This window comes from Electrona antarctica, assembly GCF_951216825.1.
Source record: "Electrona antarctica genome assembly, chromosome: 19".
NCBI classification, from domain to species: domain Eukaryota; kingdom Metazoa; phylum Chordata; class Actinopteri; order Myctophiformes; family Myctophidae; genus Electrona; species Electrona antarctica.
In genome coordinates, this window is record NC_136800.1 from 10,610,017 (window position 1) to 10,634,697 (window position 24,681).

The following is a 24,681-nucleotide window of genomic DNA, read 5'->3' on the forward strand; positions in this document are numbered from 1 at the left end:
GTGCAAAATTTTGAATATAGACTTTTATTGGCCTAAAATATTGTCTATATACATACATTCATGAATCCACATGCTACTTAAAGCATAAGGAAAGTTTGAAATGTTTGCCTAATATAGGATGTTAATGGTAGGTTACACCCCTATAAAAAATTGCTTAATACCAACAGCCGGTCAGCAAGTGGATTCATGAATATGTGTAGACAATATTTTAGACCAATAAAAAGACTATATACCAAATTTCCCACTCCACAACCCCGACTGCCGGACTATGGTAAAAGTTCAAGTAGGCCACGGGAATGGAATATGTTCATGAAGAAAAATCCTGCACACTGCTATTTTCATGAATCGGTACCACCTAAGGTGACCGTAAAATGTTTGTATTTTTGAGGGGCGCTAGCCCCTCCTATATACAGGTTTAATGTTTGTCTTTAGTTCAATGTTTGTTTTGTAAACACCTTTGACAATTAAGGGAAAATATACGCCATAATGTGCCTCATTATGTTATATTGTCTCTTTAATGTTAATGGCGTTTAATGTTTGTGTTGGCACCGTTTGTTTTACATCACCATTACATCACCTAATCAACATGAGTTAGACTTTAATATATTAGCGGCGGCGCCCCTCACTTCACACGGGTGAGATCTTTCTATTCCTACATGTCTAGTTTATATTTTGGGATGATGACTCTTCCAAATCAGTAGCTTAATGAATGCCAGTTACAGTATATGTGACCACACCATAGAAAAAAACACACACACACACACACACACACGGACGGACGGAGTGCAAAACATACTCTCTCCCCATGCCTTCGGCCTGGTGGAGACAATGTGTTACATCATACATGTCTTCTGTTATTTTCCAGAAGCGATTACTTTACAAAAAGTCTGTCATTCAAAAATAATGTTTGTGCTGGTCACTGAGCTCATTGACTCCAGTGCATTCTGCAACTTCCGGGTGTAATTTGGCTCCCATGAAAGCATCCATGAAAGTGTCATGGCGCAGCCCAGTCACGTGACGTGACCATGTCCTTTCCTTCTCAAAGCTTCCTTGAACCTGACTAGAGGTAATCACTAATCAGCAAGAGTATTGAAAACACCTGTGTGTAAAACTATAAGCCTAAAAGCTAGCTGGTTCTTAATTACTGGAAATCACAAGGGAGAGGAGCACAGTTTGTTTTTTCCCCACACATGAAAGTTGAGCCTGACCTGATCAGACCATGTTGTTTGCACTGTTGCAAGAGGAGGGAGTCATGGCCGTCCTGCTGTCGATCCCGTTTGCTTTGCTGGCCTGTCTACTCGGAGGGTTGTATTATCTAGGGGTATTCCGTCAGCGGCGCCCCAGAGAGCCACCTTTGGATAGGGGACCCTTCCGGCTGGGCCATGCCCTAGAGTTTCGCAGGGACATGGCAACTTTTCTGGAGAGGATGAAGCAGGAGTATGGGGACATTTTCACGGTACAGCTGGGAGGGTCTTACTACACGTTTATCATGGACCCCCTGTCCTTTGGGGCTGTTTTTAAGGAGGCCCGCACAAAACTAGACTTTAAAATATTTATTGGCCAGGTGTTATACAGAATGTTTGGATATGAATCAACTGAGTATGATCAGACCTTTCCCCACAGCAAGTACCTAATGGGGGATGTATTGTTGGTAATCACACAAGCCATGAGGAGTATGAAGGACCTAATACTGCATAGCCTTGGTGATGAGCAAAAGGACTGGGTGGAGGATGGACTATCTATGTACAGCTATAACATCGTCTTTAGGGTCGGATATCTTGCTCTGTTTTATGAGTTTCGCGAATATGACCAGCTCTTTCCCAAACTGATCTTTGGTGGGCTGTCACCTGGTGAGAAGAGGGAGGCAGAGAGGCTGTTAGAACTGTTCAGGAGTACTCTGTCTGTGCAGAAGCTCAAGGCTAAGGACAATATCAGCGGCTGGGTGCGGGAACAGCAACAACTGTGTGAGGAGCATGGGATGAAAGAGTCTATGCAAGACCGGTACATGGTCGTCCTCTTGTGGTTATCCCAGGTCAACGCAGGACCCTGTGCCTTTTGGCTGCTCCTCTACCTCATGAAGCATCCCGAAGCCATGAAGGCCGTCAAGGCAGAAGTAGAGGAGGTTCTGCGAGAAACTGGGCAAGAAGTAAAGCGCGGTGGTCCTCTCATCGACCTGACCCAAGACATGCTGATGAGAACACCAGTCTTGGACAGTGCCGTGGAGGAGACCCTCCGAATGTCTGGCACACCAATACTACACAGAGCTGTGCTTCAGGACATGACCCTGGAGATGGCGGATGGATGCGAGTACGCCATTCGTAAGGGTGACATAGTGGCTCTTTTCCCTTACACAGCTGTTCAGACAGACCCAGAGGTATACCCCGAGCCCCTTTCATTCAAATATGACCGCTTTCTAAACCTAGATGGGAGCAGGAAAACAGATTTTTACAAAGCAGGGAAGAAGCTGAAGTATTATAACATGCCGTGGGGAGCTGGGGTCACCATGTGTCCTGGGCGATTATTTGCCACCAACGAGCTGAAGCAGTTAATTTTCCTCATGTTGATATACTTTGACTTGGAGCTGAAAAGGCCAGATGAGGAGATGCATGATATTGGCATCAAACATCTGGGTTTTGGAGCCAATCACCTTATCAGAGACATTCAGTTCAGGTACAGGCTCAGATTCTAATCCTATAAATCACAAAAGTGCCATATCTCCCATTGTTTACTTTTGCTTGATAAAATGAATCGTGTGAGAATGATTTCTGTACTGGCTTTTCTTATAACTGTAATCTGTCTTTTGATAAACAACATTGTTTGTACATTTTAATATGAATAAACTTTTCTACTGGAAGCTATAGACCGTGTACCTTCTTCATCATTGTACGTGGATTTATTTTCCTCGAGATGCAAGTGCTTATCCCTCTTGGACTTTATTATTATTTATCAACTCCATTTTTGTTTATACAGAATTATGCTCATTTCCAATATTTATTTGACAGGGACAATTAATGCTCAATCAACATGTCAGTTTTCACATCCATGTAAATGTGCCAGAGTTAGCCATAAGCTAATTTACATCTGTAGTCCCTGAGCAGGCTCTTAAAAATGATAACTATACATACATACTGGAAGGAGTGCCGATGATGAACAGAGCTATTCTCATTTTGTACTTTGTACTGTCAGGTGGAGGGAGGGGGGTGTGGGCGGCAGGCAGGAGGTCGTCCGCTAGGGGAAAAACAAAATGTTTGTACCCCCTAATTTCTATTTTCTCCGTGTGTGTGTGTGTGTGTGTGTGTGTGTGTGTGTGTGTGTGTGTGTGTGTATATAGGTGAGATATTGTATGTTGTGACCAACTGCTGCTGGTATGAACAATAAAAAAACATAAATACAAAAAAATAATAACATACAAAAACACATACAATACAAGAACAATAAAACATTGCACAGGGGACAGAACAACCGCAGAGTAAAGTGAGAAATGACACCAGTGATAAATAGGGATGATAATTATTAATTACTCATGATTACACACTACGTCTATTTGGCACTTCGCTGTCCCCTCTGGTAGTTGCCCTTGTTGCTCTGTCACCACTGTCCCTTCGATCTATGAACTGTTTCAGTGGTGGAGGTGCAAGTCCATTTAAGATCTTAAAAATGAGACGAGCATCTACAACATGTTTGAAGTTGTACTTTGAAACTATAGCAATGGTGGTAATGGTTGGGCTTTTGGTCAAGTGTTTTTAATGTCTGTAAAGTGATTCTATGCAGGGTTTTAAAGTTGTCTAATGGAATTGGATACAAATAGTCATGCTGGTCTTTGTTTTCACAGTTATTGCATTTTGCACTTGCCATATACAATCATACAATGCTGTAAATGGTACAAAATAGTTATCATGCTGTTTCATTTATGGTATTATGTTTTTACGATTCCTAAATCTGTAAATCTGCAACAGTAATCATTCAAGGTTTTCTCATTGGGGTTAGTGCATGTTAGTGCAACTCCTTTTCTAACTTTGTGTATTTTTATTTTTGTGCTTTACAGTGAGTGTGAATGAAGTGTGACACTGCGCTCGTTTGGTGGCGGTGAAACTATTACATTTCCCCTCACCTCCCTCACTCCCTGGCTTCCTCCTGTGTAGACACCACTGCACCCCTGACTGTACTGGTACTATTATGAAGCTATAGTGACTGATGACATTTTAAGTTGCATCCATGCGATGTATTTTCGCTCTAAGTATTCTGCCCTGAGCCTAAATAAAATATATATTTGTACTGGAAAAACACGTCTCTGCTCCTCTTTATTTAAACCTGTGGCTGGGTATTCAGCTGTATTGTGCATTATATTATATTCTCTGGGTGAAAGTCCCAGGGTGGCGTATAGTCTGGTATTCTGTTTCAGGGCCTAAGTGCCCTGCCGGCTGCCGCCCTGGTCACACAAGCAACACCATAAATCAAGCTTGAGATTCCGGGTTAGATCCAACATACTATATTCAGGGGGTTTTCAACTGGTGATCCCTGGACCACTGGAGGGTAGTCCGGCAGCCAACAGGCTTCTTTTGTTTAAAGTACAACATTTTGAATATAGACTTTTTTTTATTGGCCTAAAATATTGTCTATATACATACATTCATGAATCCACATGCTACTTAAAGCATAAGGAAAGTTTGACATTTTTGCCTAATATAGGATGTTAATGGTAGGTTCACACCCTTATAAAGATTTTGATTAATACCAACAGCTGGTCAGCAAGTGGATTCATTAATGTGTGTAGAAAATATTTTAGGCCAATAAAAACAGACTATATACCAAATTTCCCAAGTTCAAGTAGGCCACGGGAATGGAATATGTTCATGAAGAAAAATCCTGCACACTGCTATTTTCATGAATCGGTACCACCTAAGGTGACCGTAAAGATTTGTCCTTGACTGCCCATATTTGACCCACCACTGTACCTTGTACGAAAACCTCAACTTACCATCTCCCACCTCAAGAAGACACCAGCACTGGCTGCAGTTCATCTTTAAATGCATTTATTTCAATTATCCACAGTATTTAAAACAGCTTATGATACCATACACTTCTACACATCAACTTAGACATTGCTCACAGATTTACTTTAACATACCCACATCAGTTGGCAAAAAATCATTCATGTTCAAAGCTCCTTATGACTGGAACAATCTACCTGTCCATATATACGTTCAATAACATCTTTTCATTTGTTTAAAACTATGCTGTCCTCTCATCTTGAGACTACCTGTTCATGTTTTCACTAATCATCACTGTAATAGATCCATGATGCAATGATCCATGTGTTATGTCTACGTTATGTCCATGTTATGTGAAATGTTGTTTTGTTTTTGTTTTTTGTTTTTCCTGTTTGTTTATTTATGAATTGTATTGTTTTGTCTTGTCTTGTTTTTGTCTGGTTGTCTGTAAAAAGTGTCTTTATGTATGAAGTGTACTTTGTGAATCGCGGACCCCCTTGAAAACGAGATGGTTCATCTCAAGGGATTGTTCCTAATAAAGAAATTTCAGACGAAAATGTTTATATTTTTGAGGGGCGCTAGCCCTCCTATATACAGGTTTAATGTTTGTCTTTAGTTCAATGTTTGTTTTGTAAGCGCCAATGACAATGAAGGGAAAATATACGCCATAATGTGCCTCATTATGTCATATTGTCTCTTTATTGTTAATGGAGTTTAATGTTTGTTGGCACCGTTTGTTTTACATTACCATTACATCATCTAATCAACATGAGTTAGACTTTAATATATTAGCGCCCCTCACTTCACACGGGTGATATTTTTGTATTCCTACATGTCTCTTATATTTTGGGATGATGACTCTTCCAAATCAGTAGCTTAATGCCAGTTACAGTATATGTGACCACACCATAGAAAACCTATATAAGGCAACATTTTCTAAATTTCATTATGCTTTTAAGTAGCATGTGACATGCCAAACTAGGGGGTTTTCATGATTCTGAATCCATTCCAAGCATTAGTTTTGCACGAAAAACACGTGCAATCGGCCATATAGCCGTCATCACAAATGTGATGACTTCATCACATTTGGGCAAGTGCCTATGGCCGAATTTAGGCCAAGGAGTGTTCTTCGTGCAAAACTAATGCTTGGAATGGATTCAGAATCATGAAAAACCCCTAGTTTCTTGCAATAGTGATTGATTGATTGATTGATTGAAGAATTTATTAACAGTTTGCAGAATTACAGTACATTTCAAGCACAAACTCAATACAAAGGCTGTTAACTGTGAGTGGACGACCCAATTAAGCATTACACTTGTTTCCAACAGGGTCCACCATGTTCAAATCATCAAAACATTTAGAGACGTACAAATAGACACTTCTATAGACAGAACAGGAATTCATCACAAAAGAATTCATCAAGTGCACAAACTATGCTTTGATTGTTGCACAGTGAAGGCAATTTAAAATGCAAATAATACATCATCTGACACAAGACTGGAATTACCATCAATCAATTAATAAATATAATTTATATAGTGCTGACTGCTGACTAAATCACAGTAAGTTGTCTCAAGACACTACACGAAAAGCAGATCCGGATCTCTACCGAGACCCAACATTCCCCCAAACGCTTGGCAACGGTGGCAAGAATAAGAAAAACCTTTTACGGGAGAAACCTCAAATGATGTGCTCTTGAACACACACACACACACACACACACACACACACACACACACACACACACACACACACACACACACACACAAGCATCTGTCCCTCTTTTATGTAAAAAAAAAAAAAAAAAAAGATAATTGAACAAACTAAAAATCTAATAAAACATAAATGAGCAGAATCAGCTTTTCTATAACTCTAAAGGTGCAGTAAGTGATGTTTGTTTTGTTAAAATGAGAGTTAAATAGCGCTATATTATGATAATAATCATAATAGTAATAGCTATAGAGTGTTCAATAACAGGGATCCCCCTGTCTCACCAGCTCTTTATAATAAGCAAGCAGGGAGTGTGTGTGCAAAGTTTGGCATCGACTGGGTTAACGGTGCCGGAGATTAGCTGGTAACGGACGGACAGATGGATGGACGGACACACACACACACACACACACACACGGATGGACGGACAGACAGACAGACAGACAGACAGACAGACAAACAGACAGACAGACAGACAGACAGACAGACAGAGTGCAAACCATACTCTCTCCCCATGCCTTCGACCTGGTGGAGACAATAATTATGATGCACAATGACCCACCTCAATAACAACTCCCCACCAGTAGGTGCCAGGTGGTGGCATAAGTCCAACACTGACACCACACCACACACACGCACGCACGCACGCACGCACGCACGCACGCACGCACGCACGCACGCACGCACACACACACACACACACACACACACACACACACACACACACACACACACACAGCTTCAACCTGACCTGAACCTGACCAAGGAAGCTTTGAGAAGGAAAGGCAATGGTCACGTGAGTGGGCTGCGCCATGACACTTTCATGGACACTTTCAGGGAGCCAAAACTCACACTGGACTCATACATGGCAGTGAATATAATTTGTTCAGGAATATATAAAAGAAGACATATCACAGGTTGTTTTCTAATCATTTTCGATTTGCACAGAATGCACAATATATAATTTTATTTGAGGATCTAAACAGCAGCAGGTAGCGTTTCTGGCTCGGAGGTATCGCGAGATTTGACTGACGGACAGGAAACGGTGAGAAGTCTCGCGATACTTGGTACGTTCAAAAAGGTGCTTTGTGCTCTTTAGATACCATACCTCTATAAAATTACACAGTGTACACATCGAAAAGCAACACAGCAGACAACTAGAAAAAGTCGCCTCGGCCGGGGCACAGGTCTCCACCAGAGCAGGTCAGGTTGTGGCCTCCTGGTGGCGCTATAATAGGCCAATGTGAAAAGGGTGACATTTCTTCTTACGCCTTGGATGGCAATTGGATGATTTGAGGCATTTTGTTCTAAAAATGTGTTTTGTAAAAATCCACCTGTTGGTGGTGCCATAACAGGCCAATGTGAAAAGGGTGGGATATATTCCTCAGCCTATTAGGAAAGTCTGTGAAAGATTTCACGTAAATTGCACGCTCCGTTCATGATTTGAGGATTTTTGTTCAAAACGTGCCAATCCTGCAAACTTTGAAAGCCAATGTTAGCCAATTAGGATGGAATCGGAAATATCGGACTGATCCGTCTTGAACACATGACTATAGAGATAGCTAGTGTGTAACGATTTGCAGGGTTTTTGGACAGAATCTGGAGGAGTAATATAAAAAAAAAAGTTTTTCCAAAGTCAGCCTCCTGGTGGCGCTATAACAGGCCGTTCTGGAAAGTTTGGGGCAGAGGTTAATAGTTGGCATCCAGGGAGTGTGTGTGCAAAATTTGGCATCGACCGGGTTAACGGTGACGGAGATTAGCTGTTAACAGACGGACGGACAAACGTGCGCGCACACACACACACACACACACACACACACACACACACACACACACGGACGGAGTGCAAAACATATTCTCTCCCCATGCCTTCGGCTTCGGCCTGGTGGAGACAATAATGTGTTACATCATACATGTCTTCTGTTATTTTCCAGAAGCGATTACTTTACAAAAGGTCTCAGTCATTCAGAAATAGTGTTTGTTCATGAGCTGGTCACTTAAGCAATATTACACGAGAGGGTGTGGGTTAACGTGATTATTGCCACGACAGGGATGCGGTGAGGAACGAGACGAAGTGGAGTTCCGCAAGCATCACTGAAGTGGCAATAATCACGTTAACCCACACCCTCGAGTGTAATATTGCAATTATACAACAGTTACCCTTAAAACTAAGAAAATCGCTGAAAGAATATATTTTTTTAATGACAGATGTAGTCACTACGACCACAAATGTCCCAAGAAACTAGCTAGCCTAGCCACCGAGTTTGCTAGCGCTCTGGGAGAACAGAGCAGCTGAATTCTTTGTTTTGATTAGGTGGTGAATGGTGCTGGTTTAACCCACGGCTAGAAGGCTGTTTCAACCAATCAGATTGCTTCCTCGAAACGACCTGTGGTATAATGAGCTCTCATTGACGCCAGTGCATTCTGCAACTTCCGGGTGTAGTTTGGCTCCCATGAAAGCATCCATGAAAGTGTCATGGCGCAGCCCAGTCACGTGACCATGTCCTTTCCTTCTCAAAGCTTCCTTGAACCTGACTAGAGGTGTAATCACTAATCAGCAAGAGTATTGCAAACACCTGTGTAAACTAAGCCTAAAAGCTAGCTGGTTCTTAATTACTGGAAATCACAAGGGAGTGATTTTGTGGAGTGACTCGCACAGTTTGTTTTTTCCCCACACATGAAAGTTGAGCCTGACCTGATCAGACCCTATAGCTGTTTGCACTGTTGCAAGAAGAGAGAGTCATGGGCGTCCTTCTGTCGATCCTGTTTGCTTTGCTGGTCTGTCTACTCGGAGGGTTGAATTATCTAGGGGCATTCCGTGAGCGGCGCCCCGGAGAGCCACCTTTGGCTAGGGGACCTATCCCCTGGCTGGGCCATGCTCTAGAGTTTCGCAGGAACATGGCAACGTTTCTGGAGAGGATGAAGCAGGAGTATGGGGACGTTTTCACGGTACAGCTGGGAGGGTCTTACTACACGTTTATCATGGAACCCCTGTCCTTTGGGGCTGTTTTTAAGGAGGCCCGCACAAAACTAGACTTTAAAATATTTATTGGCCATGTGTTATACAGAATGTTTGGATATGAATCAACTGAGTATCAGCAGACCTTTCACCCCAGCAAGTACCTCATGGGGGATGGATTGTCGGTAATGGCACAAGCCATGATGAATAATATGCAGGACCTAATGCTGCATAGCCTTGGTGATGAGCAAAAGGACTGGTTGGAGGATGGACTATTTATGTACAGCTATAACATCGTCTTTAGGGCCGGATACCTTGCTCTGTTTGGCAGCGAGACCCCCCAGGGGTCAGTCTTGGAGAAAGCCAAAGAGATAGACAGACTCGAATCCAATGCTCTGTTTTATGAGTTTCGCAAATATGACCAGCTCTTTCCCAAACTGATCTTCGGGCTGTCACCTGGTGAGAAGAGGGAGGCAGAGAAGCTGTTGGAACTGTTCAGCAGTACTCTGTCTGTGCAGAAGCTCAAGGCTAAGGACAATATCAGCGGCTGGATGCGGGAACAGCAACAACTGAGTGAGGAGCATGGGATGAAAGAGTCTATGCAAGACCGGTACATGGTCGTCCTCTTGTGGTTATCCCAGGTCAACGCAGGACCCAGTGCCTTTTGGCTGCTCCTCTACCTCATGAAGCATCCCGAAGCCATGAAGGCCGTCAAGGCAGAAGTAGAGGAGGTTCTGCGAGAAACTGGGCAAGAAGGAAAGCACGGTGGTCCTCTCATCGACCTGACCCAAGACATGCTGATGAGAACACCAGTCCTGGACAGTGCCGTGGAGGAGACCCTCCGACTGTCTGGTACACCTCTACTGCACAGAGCTGTGCTTCAGGACATGACCCTGAAGATGGCGGATGGACGTGAGTACGCCATTCGTGAGGGTGACATAGTGGCTCTTTTCCCTTACACAGCTGTTCAGACAGACCCAGAGCTATACCCCGAGCCCCTTTCATTCAAATATGACCGCTTTCTAAACCCAGATGGGAGCAGGAAAACACATTTTTACAAAGCAGGGAAGAAGCTGAAGTCTTATGACATGCCGTGGGGAGGTGGGGTCACCATGTGTCCTGGGCGATTATTTGCCACCAACGAGCTGAAGCAGTTCATTTTCCTCATGTTGATATACTTTGACTTGGAGCTGAAAAAGCCAGATGAGGAGATGCCTGACAACAAACATCAGGGTTTTGGAGCCGCTCACCCTAGCAGAGACATTCAGTTCAGGCACAGGCTCAGATTCTAATCCTATAAATCACAAAAGTGCCATATCTCTCATTGTTCACTTTTGCTTGATAAAATGAATCATGTGAGAATGATTATCTGTACTGGCCTTTCTTATAACTGTAATCTGTCTTTTGATAAACAACATTGTTTGTACATTTTAATATTAATAAACTGTTCTACTGGAAGCTATAGACCGTGTACCTTCTTCATCATTGTATGTGGATTTATTTTCCTTGAGATGCAAGCGCTTATCCCTCTTGGACTTTATTTATATTATTATTATTTATAAAAAAAAATTATACAGTATTATGCTCATTGCCAATATAAATGTATTTATTTGACAGGGACAATTGTCCCCTGTGCAATAAAACATTGCATAGGGGACAGAACAACTGCAGAGTGAAGTGAGAAATGACACCAGTGATGAATAGGGCTGATAATTACTCATGATTACAGGTTTGATTTGTTTTTAGCCACCTCTTCAGGTTAAATTTGAAGGTCAAATAGTTGGAGGTCTCTCTTACTTCTGTAGGGAGACTGTTCCAGTGATGGGAGGCTCTTACAGAGAAGACTGTTTTACAAAACACACTACGTCTATTTGGCACTTTGCGGTCCCCTCTGATAGTTGCCCTTGTTGCTCTATCACCACTGTCCCTTCGATCTATGAACTGTTTCAGTGGTGGAGGTGCAAGTCCATTTAAGATCTTAAAAATTAGACAAGCATCTGTTAAATGTTTGAAGCTGTCAAAATTAAATAAGTTGTACTTTTGAACTATATGGCAATGGTGGCAAATAATGGTTGGGCTTTTGGTCAAGTGTTTTTAATGTGATTCTATGGGTTTTAAAGTTATGATGCTCTTTTTCACAGTTATTGCACTTGCCATATACAATCATACAATGCTGTAAATGGTACAAAATAGTTATCATGCTGTTTCATTTATGGTATTCTGTTTTTACAATTCCTAACAGTGAGTGTGAATGAAGTGTGACTGTGCGCTCGTTTGGTGGCGGTGAAACTATTACATTTCCCCTCACCTCCCTCACTCCCTGGCTTCCTCCTGTGTAGACACCACTGCACCCCTGACTGTACCGGTAATATTATGAAGCTATAGTGACTGATGACATTTTAACCTTGTTTCTGATACATTTTGTAGTCATCGCCTTTAAAATAGGTTGTTCAAATACATTTCTAACCTGATGACCCTTCCTTTTTTAAGTGATTAAAGTATAAGTATTCTACCCTGAGCCTAAATCAAATATTATATTTTTGTACTGGGAAAAACACGTCTCTGCTCCTCTTTATTTAAACCTGTGGCTGGGTATTCAGCTGTATTGTGCATTATATTATATTCTCTGGGTGAAAGTCCCAGGGTGGCGTATAGTCTGGTATTCTGTTTCAGGGCCTAAGTGCCCTGCCGGCTGCTCCCCTGGTCACACAAGCAACACCATAAATCAAGCTTGAGAATCCGGGTTAGATCCAACATACTATATTCAGGGGGTTTTCAACTGGTGATCCCTGGACCACTGGAGGGTAGTCCGGCAGCCAACAGGCTTCTTTTGTTTTAAGTGCAACATTTTGAATATAGACTTTTTTTATTGGCCTAAAATATTGTCTATATACATACATTCATGAATCCACATGCTACTTAAAGCATAAGGAAAGTTTGACATTTTTGCCTAATATAGGATGTTAATGGTAGGTTCACACCCTTATAAAGATTTTGATTAATACCAACAGCCGGTCAGCAAGTGGATTCATTAATGTGTGTAGAAAATATTTTAGGCCAATAAAAAAGACTATATACCAAATTTCCCACTCCACAACCCCGACTGCCGGACTATGGTAAAAGTTCAAGTAGGCCACGGGAATGGAATATGTTCATGAAGAAAAATCCTGCACAGTGCTATTTTCATGAATCGGTACCACCTAAGGTGACCGTAAAATGTTTGTATTTTTGAGGGGCGCTAGCCCCTCCTATATACAGGTTTAATGTTTGTCTTTAGTTCAATGTTTGTTTTGTAAACACCTTTGACAATGAAGGGAAAATATACGCCATAATGTGCCTCCATTATGTCATATTGTCTCTTTATTGTTAATGGCGTTTAATGTTTGTGTTGGCACCGTTTGTTTTACATCACCTAATCAACATGAGTTAGACTTTAATATATTAGCGGCGGCGCCCCTCACTTCACACGGGTGAGATTTTTCTATTCCTACATGTCTAGTTTATATTTTGGGATGATGACTCTTCCAAATCAGTAGCTTAATTAATGCCAGTTACAGTATATGTGACCACACCATAGAAAAAACACACACACACACACTCACACACACACACACACACACACACACACACACACACAGTACACACACACACACACACACACACGGACGGACGAAGTGCAAAACATACTCTCTCCCCATGCCTTAGTTCGGCCTGGTGGAGACAATAATGTGTTACATCATACATGTCTTCTGTTATTTTCCAGAAACGATTACTTTACAAAAGGTCATTCAAAAATAATGTTTGTGCTGGTCACTGAGCTCTCATTGACTCCAGTGCATTCTGCAACTTCCGGGTGTAGTTTGGCTCCCATGAAAGCATCCATGAAAGTGTCATGGCGCAGCCCAGTCACGTGACGTGACCATGTCCTTTCCTTCTCAAAGCTTCCTTGAACCTGACTAGAGGTAATCACTAATCAGCAAGAGTATTGAAAACACCTGTGTAAAACTATAAGCCTAAAAGCTAGCTGGTTCTTAATTACTGGAAATCACAAGGGAGAGGCCGGAGCACAGTTTGTTTTTTCCCCACACATGAAAGTTGAGCCTGACCTGATCAGACCCTAGCTGTTTGCACTGTTGCAAGAAGAGAGTCATGGGCGACCTGCTGTCGATCCTGTTTGCTTTGCTGGCCTGTCTACTCGGAGTGTTGTATTATCTAGGGCTATTCCGTCAGCGGCGCCCCAGCGAGCCACCTTTGGATAGGGGACCCTTCCGGCTGGGCCATACCCTAGAGTTTCACAGGGACATGGCAACTTTTCTGGAGAGGATGAAGCAGGAGTATGGGGACATTTTCACGGTACAGCTGGGAGTGTCTTACTACACGTTTCTCATGGACCCCCTGTCCTTTGGGGCTGTTTTTAAGGAGGCCCGCACAAAACTAGACTTTAAAATATGTATTGGCCAGGTGTTATACAGAATGTTTGGATATGAATCAACTGAGTATGATCAGACCTTTCCCCACAGCAAGTACATCGGGGATGTATTGTTGGTTATCACACAAGCCATGATGAGTATGCAGGACATTGACTTTAGGGTCGGATCTCTTGCTCTGTTTTATGAGTTTCGTGAATATGACCAGCTCTTTTCCAAACTTCTCTTTGGCGGGCTGTCACCTGCTGAGAAGAGGGAGGCAGAGAGGCTGTTGGAACTGTTCAGGAGTACTCTGTCTGTGCAGAAGCTCAAGGCTAAGGACAATATCAGTGGCTGGGTGCGGGAACAGCAACAACTGTGTGAGGAGCATGGGATGAAAGAGTCTATGCATGACCGGTACATGGTCGTCCTCTTGTGGTTATCCCAGGTCAACGCAGGACCCATTGCCTCTTGGCTGTTCCTCTACCTCATGACGCATCCCGACGCCATGAAGGCCGTCAAGGCAGAAGTAGATGAGGTTCTGCGAGAAACTGGGCAAGAAGTAAAGCACGGTGGCCCTCTCATCGACCTGACCCAAGACATGCTGATGAGAACACCAGTCCTGGACAGTGCCGTGGAGGAGACCCTCCGACTGTCTGGTACACCTCTACTACACAGAGCTGTGCTTCAGGACATGACCCTGAAGATGGCGGATGGACGCGAGTACGCCATTCGTGAGGGTGACATAGTGGCTCTTTTCCCTTACACAGCTGTTCAGACAGACCCAGAGGTATACCCCGAGCCCCTTTCATTCAAATATGACCGCTTTCTAAACCTAGATGGGAGCAGGAAAACAGATTTTTACAAAGCAGGGAAGAAGCTGAAGTATTATAACATGCCGTGGGGAGGTGGGGTCACCATGTGTCCTGGGCGATTATTTGCCACCAACGAGCTGAAGCAGTTAATTTTCCTCGTGTTGATATACTTTGACTTGGAGCTGAAAAAGCCAGATGAGGAGATGCCTGATATTGACATCAAACATCTGGTTTTTGGAGACTCTCACCTTATCAGAGACATTCAGTTCAGGTACAGGCTCGGATTCTAATCCTATAAATCACAAAAGTGCCATATCTCTCATTGTTCACTTTTGCTTGATAAAATTAATCATGTGAATTTCTGTACTGGCTTTTCTTATAACTGTAATCTGTCTTTTGATAAACAACATTGTTTGTACATTTTAATATGAATAAACTTTTCTACTGGAAGCTATAGACCGTGTACCTTCATTGTACATGGATTTTCTTCCCTCGAGATCCGAGTGCTTATCCCTCTTGGACTTTATTTCTAATATTTATCGACTCCATTTTTGTTTATACAGTATTATGCTCATTTCCAATATTTATTTGACAGGGACAATTAATGATCATTAATCAACATGTCAGTTTTCACATCCATGTAAATGTGCCAGAGTTAGCCATAAGCTAATTTACATCTGTAGTCCCTGAGCAAAATTAAACTTAAAAATGATATAACTATACATACAAAAACACATACAATACAAGAACAATAAAACAGGGGACAGAACAACCGCAGAGTAAAATGAGAAATGACACCAGTGATAAATAGGGATGATAATTACTCATGATTACAGATTTGATTTGTTTTTAGCCACCTCTTCAGGTTGAAGGTCAAATAGTTGGAGGTTTCTCTTACTTCTGTAGGGAGACTGTTCCAGTGATGGGAGGCTCTAACAGAGAAGACTGTTTTACCAAACACACTGTCTATTTGGCACTTCGCGGTCCCCTCTGGTAGTTGCCCTTGTTGCTCTGTCACCACTGTCCCTTCTATCTATGAACTGTTTCAGTGGTGGAGGTGCAAGTCCATTTAAGATCTTAAAAATGAGACGAGCATCTACAACATGTTTGAAGTTGTACTTTTGAACTATAGCAATGGTGGTAATGGTTGGGCTTTTGGTCAAGTGTTTTTAATGTCTGTAAAGTGATTCTATGGGTTTTAAAGTTGTCTAATAATGGAATTGGATACAAATAGTCATGCTGGTCTTTGTTTTCACAGTTATTGCATTTTGCACTTGCCATATACAATCATACAATGCTGTAAATGGTACAAAATAGTTAACATGCTGTTTCATTTATGGTATTCTGTTTTTACAATTCCTAAATCTGCAACAGTAATCATTCAAGGTTTTGTCATTGGGGTTAGTGCATGTTAACTCTTTTTCTAACTTTTTGTGTATTTTTATTTTTGTGCTTTACAGTGAGTGTGAATGAAGTGTGACTGTAAGCTCGTTTGGTGGCGGTGAAACTATTACATTTCCCCTCACCTCCCTCACTCCCTGGCTTCCTCCTGTGTAGACACCACTGCACCCCTGACTGTACCGGTAATATTATGAAGCTATAGTGACTGATGACATTTTAACCTTGTTTCTGATACATTTTGTAGTCATCGCCTTTAAAATAGGTTGTTCAAATACATTTCTAACCTGATGACCCTTCCTTTTTTAAGTGATTAAAGTATAAGTATTCTACCCTGAGCCTAAATACAATATTATATTTTTGTACTGGGAAAAACGCGTCTCTGCTCCTCTTTATTTAAACCTGTGGCTGGGTATTCAGCTGTATTGTGCATTATATTACATTCTCTGGGTGAAAGTCCCAGGGTGGCGTATAGTCTGGTATTCTGTTTCAGGGCCTAAGTGCCCTGCCGGCTGCTGCCCTGGTCACACAAGCAACACCATAAATCAAGCTTGAGATTCCGGGTTAGATCCAACATACTATATTCAGGGGGTTTTCAACTGGTGATCCCTGGACCACTGGAGGGTAGTCCGGCAGCCAACAGGCTTCTTTTGTTTAAAGTACAACATTTTGAATATAGACTTTTTTTTATTGGCCTAAAATATTGTCTATATACACACATTCATGAATCCACATGCTACTTAAAGCATAAGGAAAGTTTGAAATTTTTGCCTAATATAGGATGTTAATGGTAGGTTCACATCCCTATAAAATTTCCCACTCCACAACCCCGACTGCCGGGCTATGGTAAAAGTTCAAGTAGGCCACGGGAATGGAATATGTTCATGAAGAAAAATCCTGCACACTGCTATTTTCATGAATTGGTACCACCTAAGGTGACCGTAAAATGTTTATATTTTTGAGGGGCGCTAGTTTAATGTTTGTCTTTAGTTCAATGCTTGTTTTGTAAACGCCATTGACAATGAAGGGAAAATATACACCATAATGTGCCTCATTATGTCATATTGTCTCTTTATTGTTAATGGAGTTTAATGTTTGTGTTGGCACCGTTTGTTTTACATCACCATTACATCACCTAATCAACATGAGTTAGACTTTAATATATTAGCGCCCCTCACTTCACACGGGTGATATTTTTGTATTCCTACATGTCTCTTATATTTTGGGATGATGACTCTTCCAAATCAGTAGCTTAATGCCAGTTACAGTATATGTGACCACACCATAGAAAACCTATATAAGGCAACATTTTCCAAATTTCATTATGCTTTTAAGTAGCATGTGACATGCCAAACTAGGGGGTTTTCATGATTCTGAATCCATTCCAAGCATTAGTTTTGCACGAAAAACACTCCTTGGGCTAAAAACGGCCAATCGGCCATAGCCGTCATCACAAATGTGATGACTTCATCACATTTGGGCAAGTGCCTATGGCCGAACAAGGAGTGTTTTTCGTGCAAAACTAATGTTTGGAATGGATTCAGAATCATGAAAACCCCCTAGGTTCTTGCAATAGTGCACAAACTATGCTTTGATTGTTGCACAGTGAAGGGTTAGGGTAATGCAAATAATGCATCATCTTGACACAAGACGGGAATTACCATCAATCAATTAATAAATATAATTTATATAGTGCTGACCAAATCACAGTAAGTTGTCTCAAGACACTACACGAAAAGCAGATCCGGATCTCTACCGAGACCCAACATTCCCCCAAACGCTTGGCAACGGTGGCAAGAATAAGAAAAACCTTTTACGGGAGAAACCTCAAATGATGTGCTCTTGTACTACACACACACACACACACACACACACACACACACACACACACACACACACATACGGTCAACAGATGTGGTCTGGTGATAATGACAAGCATCTGCCCGTTTATGTAAAAAAAAAACTAATAAAACAAATAATTGAACAAACTAAAAATCTAATAAAACATAAATGAGCAGAATCAACTTTTCTATGACTCTAAAGGTGCAGTAAGTGATATTTGGTTTGTTAAAATAAGAATTAAATAGCGCTATATTATGATAATAGTAATTATTGTAATTATTAATTATTGTTAACAGTGCCGGAGATTAGCTGGTAACGGACGGATGGACGGACACACACACACACACACACACACACACACACACACACACACACACAAAAACACAAAAACACACACGCATACGGTCAACAGATGTGGTCTGGTGATAATGACAAGCATCTGTCCGTTTATGTAAAAAAAAACCTAATAAAACAAATAATTGAACAAACTAAAAATCTAATAAAACATAAATGAGCAGAATCAACTTTTCTATGACTCTAAAGGTGCAGTAAGTGATATTTGTGTTTGTTAAAATAAGAATTAAATAGCGCTATATTATGATAATAGTAATTATTGTAATTATTAATTATTGTTAAAGGGTAAGACCACTTCTGTAGAGGTTTGGGTTGTGTAGTTACCTTGCCATGATGTAACTCCAAATGTGGACAAGAAATCAAAAATAATTTCTCCAGTGATTAGAAATTGATAATTCAAAATATGCTCCTCATTGACTTACATTGTACGCTGAAACAGCTCTCAAAGTCACTCTTTTAGTACGTAAACAAACACAAACAAAGTTGTTTCAGACAATATAGAGCAACACCAAAACTCATGTGGTTTTATTTCTTCATAAAAATGGTAACTTCCTGTTGATTTTACTATATGAAGATCTGGATCCGGATCCATGGATCCAGTCCGGGTTTTCTTCTGAATAAAAATGGACAAATCAACAGGAAGTTAACATTTTTATGAAAAAATAAAACCACATGAGTTTTGGTGTTGCTCCATATTGTCTGAAACAACTTTGTTTGTGTTTGTTTACGTACTAAAAGAGTGACTTTGAGAGCTGTTTCAGCGTACAATGTAAGTCAATGAGGAGCATATTTTGAATTATCAATTTCTAATCACTGGAGAAATTATTTTTGATTTCTTGTCCACATTTGGAGTTACATCATGGCAAGGTAACTACACAACACAAACCTCTACAAAAGTGGTCTTACCCTTTAACAGTGCCGGAGATTAGCTGGTAACGGACGGATGGACACACACACACACACACACACACACACACACACACACACACACACACACACACACACACACACACACACACACACACACACACACACACACACACGGATGGACGGACGGACACACGGATGGACACACGGATGGACGGACAGACAGAGTGCAAAACATACTCTCTCCCCATGCCTTCGACCTGGTGGAGACAATAATTATGATGCACAATGACACACCTCAATAACAACTCCCCACCAGTAGGTGCGGTTGTGCCATAAGTCCAACACTGACACCACACGTAAATTGCACGCTCCGTTCATGATTTGAGGATTTTTGTTCAAAACGTGCCAATCCTGCAAACTTTGAAAGCCAATGTTAGCCAATTAGGATGGAATCTGAAATATCGGACAGAACCGACTTGAACACATGACTATAGAGATAGTGTGTAACGATGTGCGGGGTTTTTGGACAGAATCTGGAGGAGTAATATCAAGAAATGTGTTTTTCCAAAGTCAGCCTCCTGGTGGCGCTATAACAGGCCGTTCTGGAAAATTTGGGGCATAGGTTCATCGTTGGTATCCAGGGAGTGTGTGTGCAAAATTTGGCATCGACCGGATTAACGGTGCCGGAGATTAGCTGTTAACAGTCGGACGGACGGACACACACACACACACTCACACATACACACACATACACACACACACGGACGGAGTGCAAAACATACTCTCTCCCCATGCCTTCGGCTTCGGCCTGGTGGAGACAATAATGTGTTACATCATACATGTCTTCTGTTATTTTCCAGAAGCGATTACTTTACAAAAGATCTCAGTCATTCAGAAATAGTTTGTTCATGAGCTGGTCACTGAGCTCTCATTGACTCCAGTGCATTCTGCAACTTCCGGGTGTAGTTTGGCTCCCATGAAAGCATCCATGAAAGTGTCATGGCGCAGCCCAGTCACGTGACCATGTCCTTTCCTTCTCAAAGCTTCCTTGAACCTGACTAGAGGTGTAATCACTAATCAGCAAGATTATTGAAAACACCTGTGTAAAACTAAGCCTAAAAGCTAGGTGGTTCTTAATTACTGAAAATCACAAGGGAGATAGGAGCACAGTTTTAGTTTTTAGCCCACACATGAAAGTTGAGCCTGACCTGATCAGATCATGTTGTTTGCACTGTTGCAAGAGGAGGGAGTCATGGGCATCCTGCTGTCGATCCTGTGTGCTTTGCTGGCCTGTCTACTCGGAGGGTTGTATTATCTAGGGTGGCTCTCCGGGGCGCCGCTGACGGAATGCCCCTAGAATCTAGGGGCATTCCGTCAGCGGCTCCCCGGAGAGCCACCTTTGGCTAGGGGACCCATCCCCTGGCTGGGCCATGTCCTAGAGTATGGGGACATTTTCACGGTACAGCTGGGAGGGTTTTACTACACGTTTCTCATGAACCCCCTGTCCTTTGGGGCTGTTTTTAAGGAGGCCCGCACAAAACTAGACTTATATTAGCCAGAAGTTCTACAGAATGCTTGGATATGAATCAACTGAGTATGAGCAGACCTTTCCCCACAGCAAGTACCTAATGGGGGATGGATTGTCGGTAATCACACAAGCCATGATGAGTAATATGCAGGACCTAATAGTCCAGTAATAATGTAATTTGACCTCTAACTAATTGCAAAAAAACCAAACTCAACTGATTTTGCATCTTCAATATATCCTGAATAACAGAAAGAAAGTTGCCTGGAATTGTCTGAGGGGAAAGTGTTGAAAATGGCCTGTACAGTCTGGCCACCATTGACATCCTATTATAAGGCAATATTTTCTAAATTTCCTTATGCTTTAAGTAGCATGTGACATATCAAACTAGGTTGTTGTCATGATGTTGAAGCCATTCCAAGCATTAGTTTTGCATAAAAACACTCATTGGGCTAAATTTGGCCATAGCAACTTGCCAAAATGTAATGAGGTCAGCACATTTGGGCAAGTTGCTATGCCCAAATTTAGCCCAATGAATCAACACTTTCCCCTCAGACAATTCCAGGCAACTTTCTTTCTGTTATTCAGGATATATTGAAGATACAAAATCAGCTGAGTTCGGTTTTTTTGCAATTAGTTAGAGGTTGATCCTGTATTTTACATAGATTTCCTGTACTATAATGCTGCATAGCCTTGGTGATGAGCAAAAGGACTGGGTGGAGGATGGACTATTTATGTACAGCTATAACATCGTCTTTAGGGCCGGATACCTTGCTCTGTTTGGCAACGAGACCCCCCAGGGGTCAGGGGGCTTGGAGAAAGCCAAAGAGATAGACAGACTCAAATCCAATGCTCTGTTTTATGAGTTTTGCAAATATGACCAGCTCTTTCCCAAACTTCTCTATGGCGGGCTGTCACCTGGTGAGAAGAGGGAGGCAGAGAAGCTGTTGGAACTGTTCAGGAGTACTCTGTCTGTGCAGAAGCTCAAGGCTAAGGACAATATCAGCGGCTGGGTGCGGAAACAGCAACAACTGAGGGAGGAGCATGGGATGAAGGAATCTATGCAAGACCGGTACATGGTCGTCCTCTTGTTATCCCAGATCAACACAGGACCCAGTGCCTTTTGGCTGCTCCTCTACCTCATGAAGCATCCAGAGGCCATGAAGGCCATCAAGGCAGAGGTAGAGGAGGTTCTGCGGAAAACTGGGCAAGAAGTAAAGCGCGGTGGCCCTCTCATCGACCTGACCAAAGACATGCTGATGAGAACACCAGTCCTGGATAGTGCCGTGGAGGAGACCCTCCGACTGTCTGGTACACCTCTACTACACAGAGCTGTGCTTCAGGACATGACGCTGAAGATGGCGGATGGACGCGAGTATGCCATTCGTGAGGGTGACATAGTGGCTCTTTTCCCTTACACAGCTGTTCAGACAGACCCAGATGTATACCCCAAGCCCCTTTCATTTAAATACGACCGCTTTATAAACCCAGATGGGAGCAGGAAAACAGAAAGCAGGGAAGAAGCTGAAGTATTATAACATGCCGTGGGGAGGTGGTGTCACCATGTGTCCTGGGCGATTATTTGCCACCAACGAGCTGAAGCAGTTCATTTTCCTCATGTTGATATACTTTGACTTGGAGCTGAAAAAGCCAGATGAGGAGATGCCTGACAACAAACATCAGGGTTTTGGAGCCGCTCACCCTAGCAGAGACATTCAGTTCAGGCACAGGCTCAGATTCTAATCCTATAAATCACAAAAGTGCCATATCTCTCTCTTTTGCTTGATAAAATGAATCATGTGAGAATGATGATCTGTACTGGCCTTTCTTATAACTGTAATCTGTCTTTTGATAAACAACATTGTTTGTACATTTTGATATTAATAAACTTTTCTACTGGAAGCTATAGACCGTGTACCTTCTTCATCATTGTACGTGGATTTATTTTCCTCGAGATGCAAGTGCTTATCCCTTTGGACTTTATTTATTATTATTTATCAACTCTATTTTTGTTTATACTATATTATGCTCATTGCCAATATAAATTAATTTATTTGACAGGGACCTCCCTCACTCCCTGGCTTCCTCCTGTGTGGACACCACTGCACCCCTGACTGTACCGGTAATATTATAATAATAATAATAATAACTTTATTTATATAGCACCTTTCCAAAAACAAGTTTACAAAGTGCTTTACAGATAATAATAGCAGTAAAATAATACAATAAGAATAAAACAAAATAAACACAATTTAAAACATTTCATAAAAAGGCTGTGCAATAAAGGTGAGTTTTTAACCGCGATTTAAAAGAGGATACGGAGTTTGCCAGCCTGAGATCCTCAGGCAGTGAGTTCCACAGCCGAGGGGCCCGTACAGCAAAGGCCCGGTCGCCTTTTGTGATAAGGCGAGATTTTGGAACCTTTAATAGGGTTAAGCTGGATGATCTCAGGCAGCGGCCAGGCTTGTAGGGAGTTAAAAGATTTCGGATGTAAGCAGGTGCCAGACCATTTAGAGCTTTAAAAACAAGTAATAAAATCTTAAAATCTATTCTAAAACGTACAGGTAACCAATGAAGAGCCGCAAGGACAGGTGTAATGTGCTCACCTGCCAATTGTGTGACCCAAACTTTTGTGTTTCCCTTGTCAATTGGTGATGACGTCTAAAATCAGTTCATCGATCATTCCAGTCCCCCCCTCGCCCGGAGAGAAAGACGTCCGTGTGAATCTCTTGAAAAAGTGGAGATAATTGACTAAATACACGTTTTGTGCCAGAACTTTCACATGGATATAAAACTAGAGGACCATATTTCATTCCACGTTTTTGGAATTATTTAATGGGTGAGTACAAACGGAGCATTTATCACATTCAGGCCACACACAATTGAATTCAACCAGGGACAGTAGCGACCGTTCTATGCCTATGATACATGAAAATTTACGAAGTTAATTAAATGATCACAGGCATTCTAGGTCTAGCGCTGGGCCTGGGTGATACAATGAATTAGATTTAAATAGTAATACTATTGCAAATGAATTGTTTTATTATAAATAAAATAAAACAATTGCAAATAAATGCACAGATCATTTGTCTCGATCTGTAGCTTTGAGATCCGCCAAGGAAGAAAAGAGAGGGGGAAACGAAAGTTTAAAAAGTACACACCTTTGACAATGAAGGGAAAATATACGCCATAATGTGCCTCATTATGTCATATTGTCTCTTTATTGTTAATGGCGTTTAATGTTTGTGTTGGCACCGTTTGTTTTACATCACCTAATCAACATGAGTTAGACTTTAATATATTAGCGGCGGCGCCCCTCACTTCACACGGGTGAGATTTCTAGTTGTCTAGTTTATATTTTGGGATGATGACTCTTCCAAATCAGTAGCTTAATTAATGCCAGTTACAGTATATGTGACCACACCATAGAAAACACACACACACACACACACACACACACACACACACACACACACACGCACGTGACACACACACGTCTCACACACACACACACACACGGACGGACGGAGTGCAAAACATACTCTCTCCCCATGCCTTCGGCCTGGTGGAGACAATAATGTGTTACATCATACATGTCTTCTGTTATTTTCCAGAAGCGATTACTTTACAAAAGGTCTCAGTCATTAAAAAAATAATGTTTGTGCTGGTCACTGAGCTCTCATTGACTCCAGTGCATTCTGCAACTTCCGGCTGCGTTCGAATTGCTAGGGTTGTTCTCACCGACTCTGACGTCAATATCGGTAGAGGGCGCTATAGGTCTGCGGGTTCATGTACTTTTTATTTGCATTGT

General features: G+C 41.9%; 2 protein-coding genes and 1 pseudogene across 3 annotated transcripts; all 3 read left to right on the plus strand.

Moving 5' to 3' along the window:
- Positions 1–1,125: 1,125 nt before the first annotated feature.
- On the plus strand, positions 1,126–2,858 carry LOC306912523 (7-alpha-hydroxycholest-4-en-3-one 12-alpha-hydroxylase-like). Its single transcript, XM_079488814.1, has one exon. The coding sequence runs from the start codon at positions 1,220–1,222 to the stop codon at positions 2,687–2,689; it is 1,470 nt and encodes a 489-aa protein (XP_079344940.1). The 5' UTR covers positions 1,126–1,219; the 3' UTR covers positions 2,690–2,858.
- A 6,461-nt stretch (positions 2,859–9,319) lies between these two features.
- Positions 9,320–22,748, plus strand: LOC306943838 (5-beta-cholestane-3-alpha,7-alpha-diol 12-alpha-hydroxylase-like; annotated as a pseudogene). The gene is made up of 2 exons: positions 9,320–10,946; positions 21,536–22,748. The product of its transcript is annotated as a 5-beta-cholestane-3-alpha,7-alpha-diol 12-alpha-hydroxylase-like (transcript).
- LOC306912526 (7-alpha-hydroxycholest-4-en-3-one 12-alpha-hydroxylase-like) lies at positions 13,688–15,335 on the plus strand. Its single transcript, XM_079488817.1, has one exon. It carries the CDS (start codon positions 13,810–13,812, stop codon positions 15,169–15,171), a length of 1,362 nt encoding a protein of 453 aa, XP_079344943.1. The 5' UTR covers positions 13,688–13,809; the 3' UTR covers positions 15,172–15,335.
- Positions 22,749–24,681: the final 1,933 nt, after the last annotated feature.

Excerpts from the sequence above, each read along its gene's own strand:
- LOC306912523 (XM_079488814.1), top strand. The coding sequence starts at position 1,220 with ATGTTGTTTGCACTGTTGCAAGAGGAGGGAGTCATGGCCGTCCTGCTG.
- LOC306912526 (XM_079488817.1), top strand. The coding sequence starts at position 13,810 with ATGGGCGACCTGCTGTCGATCCTGTTTGCTTTGCTGGCCTGTCTACTC.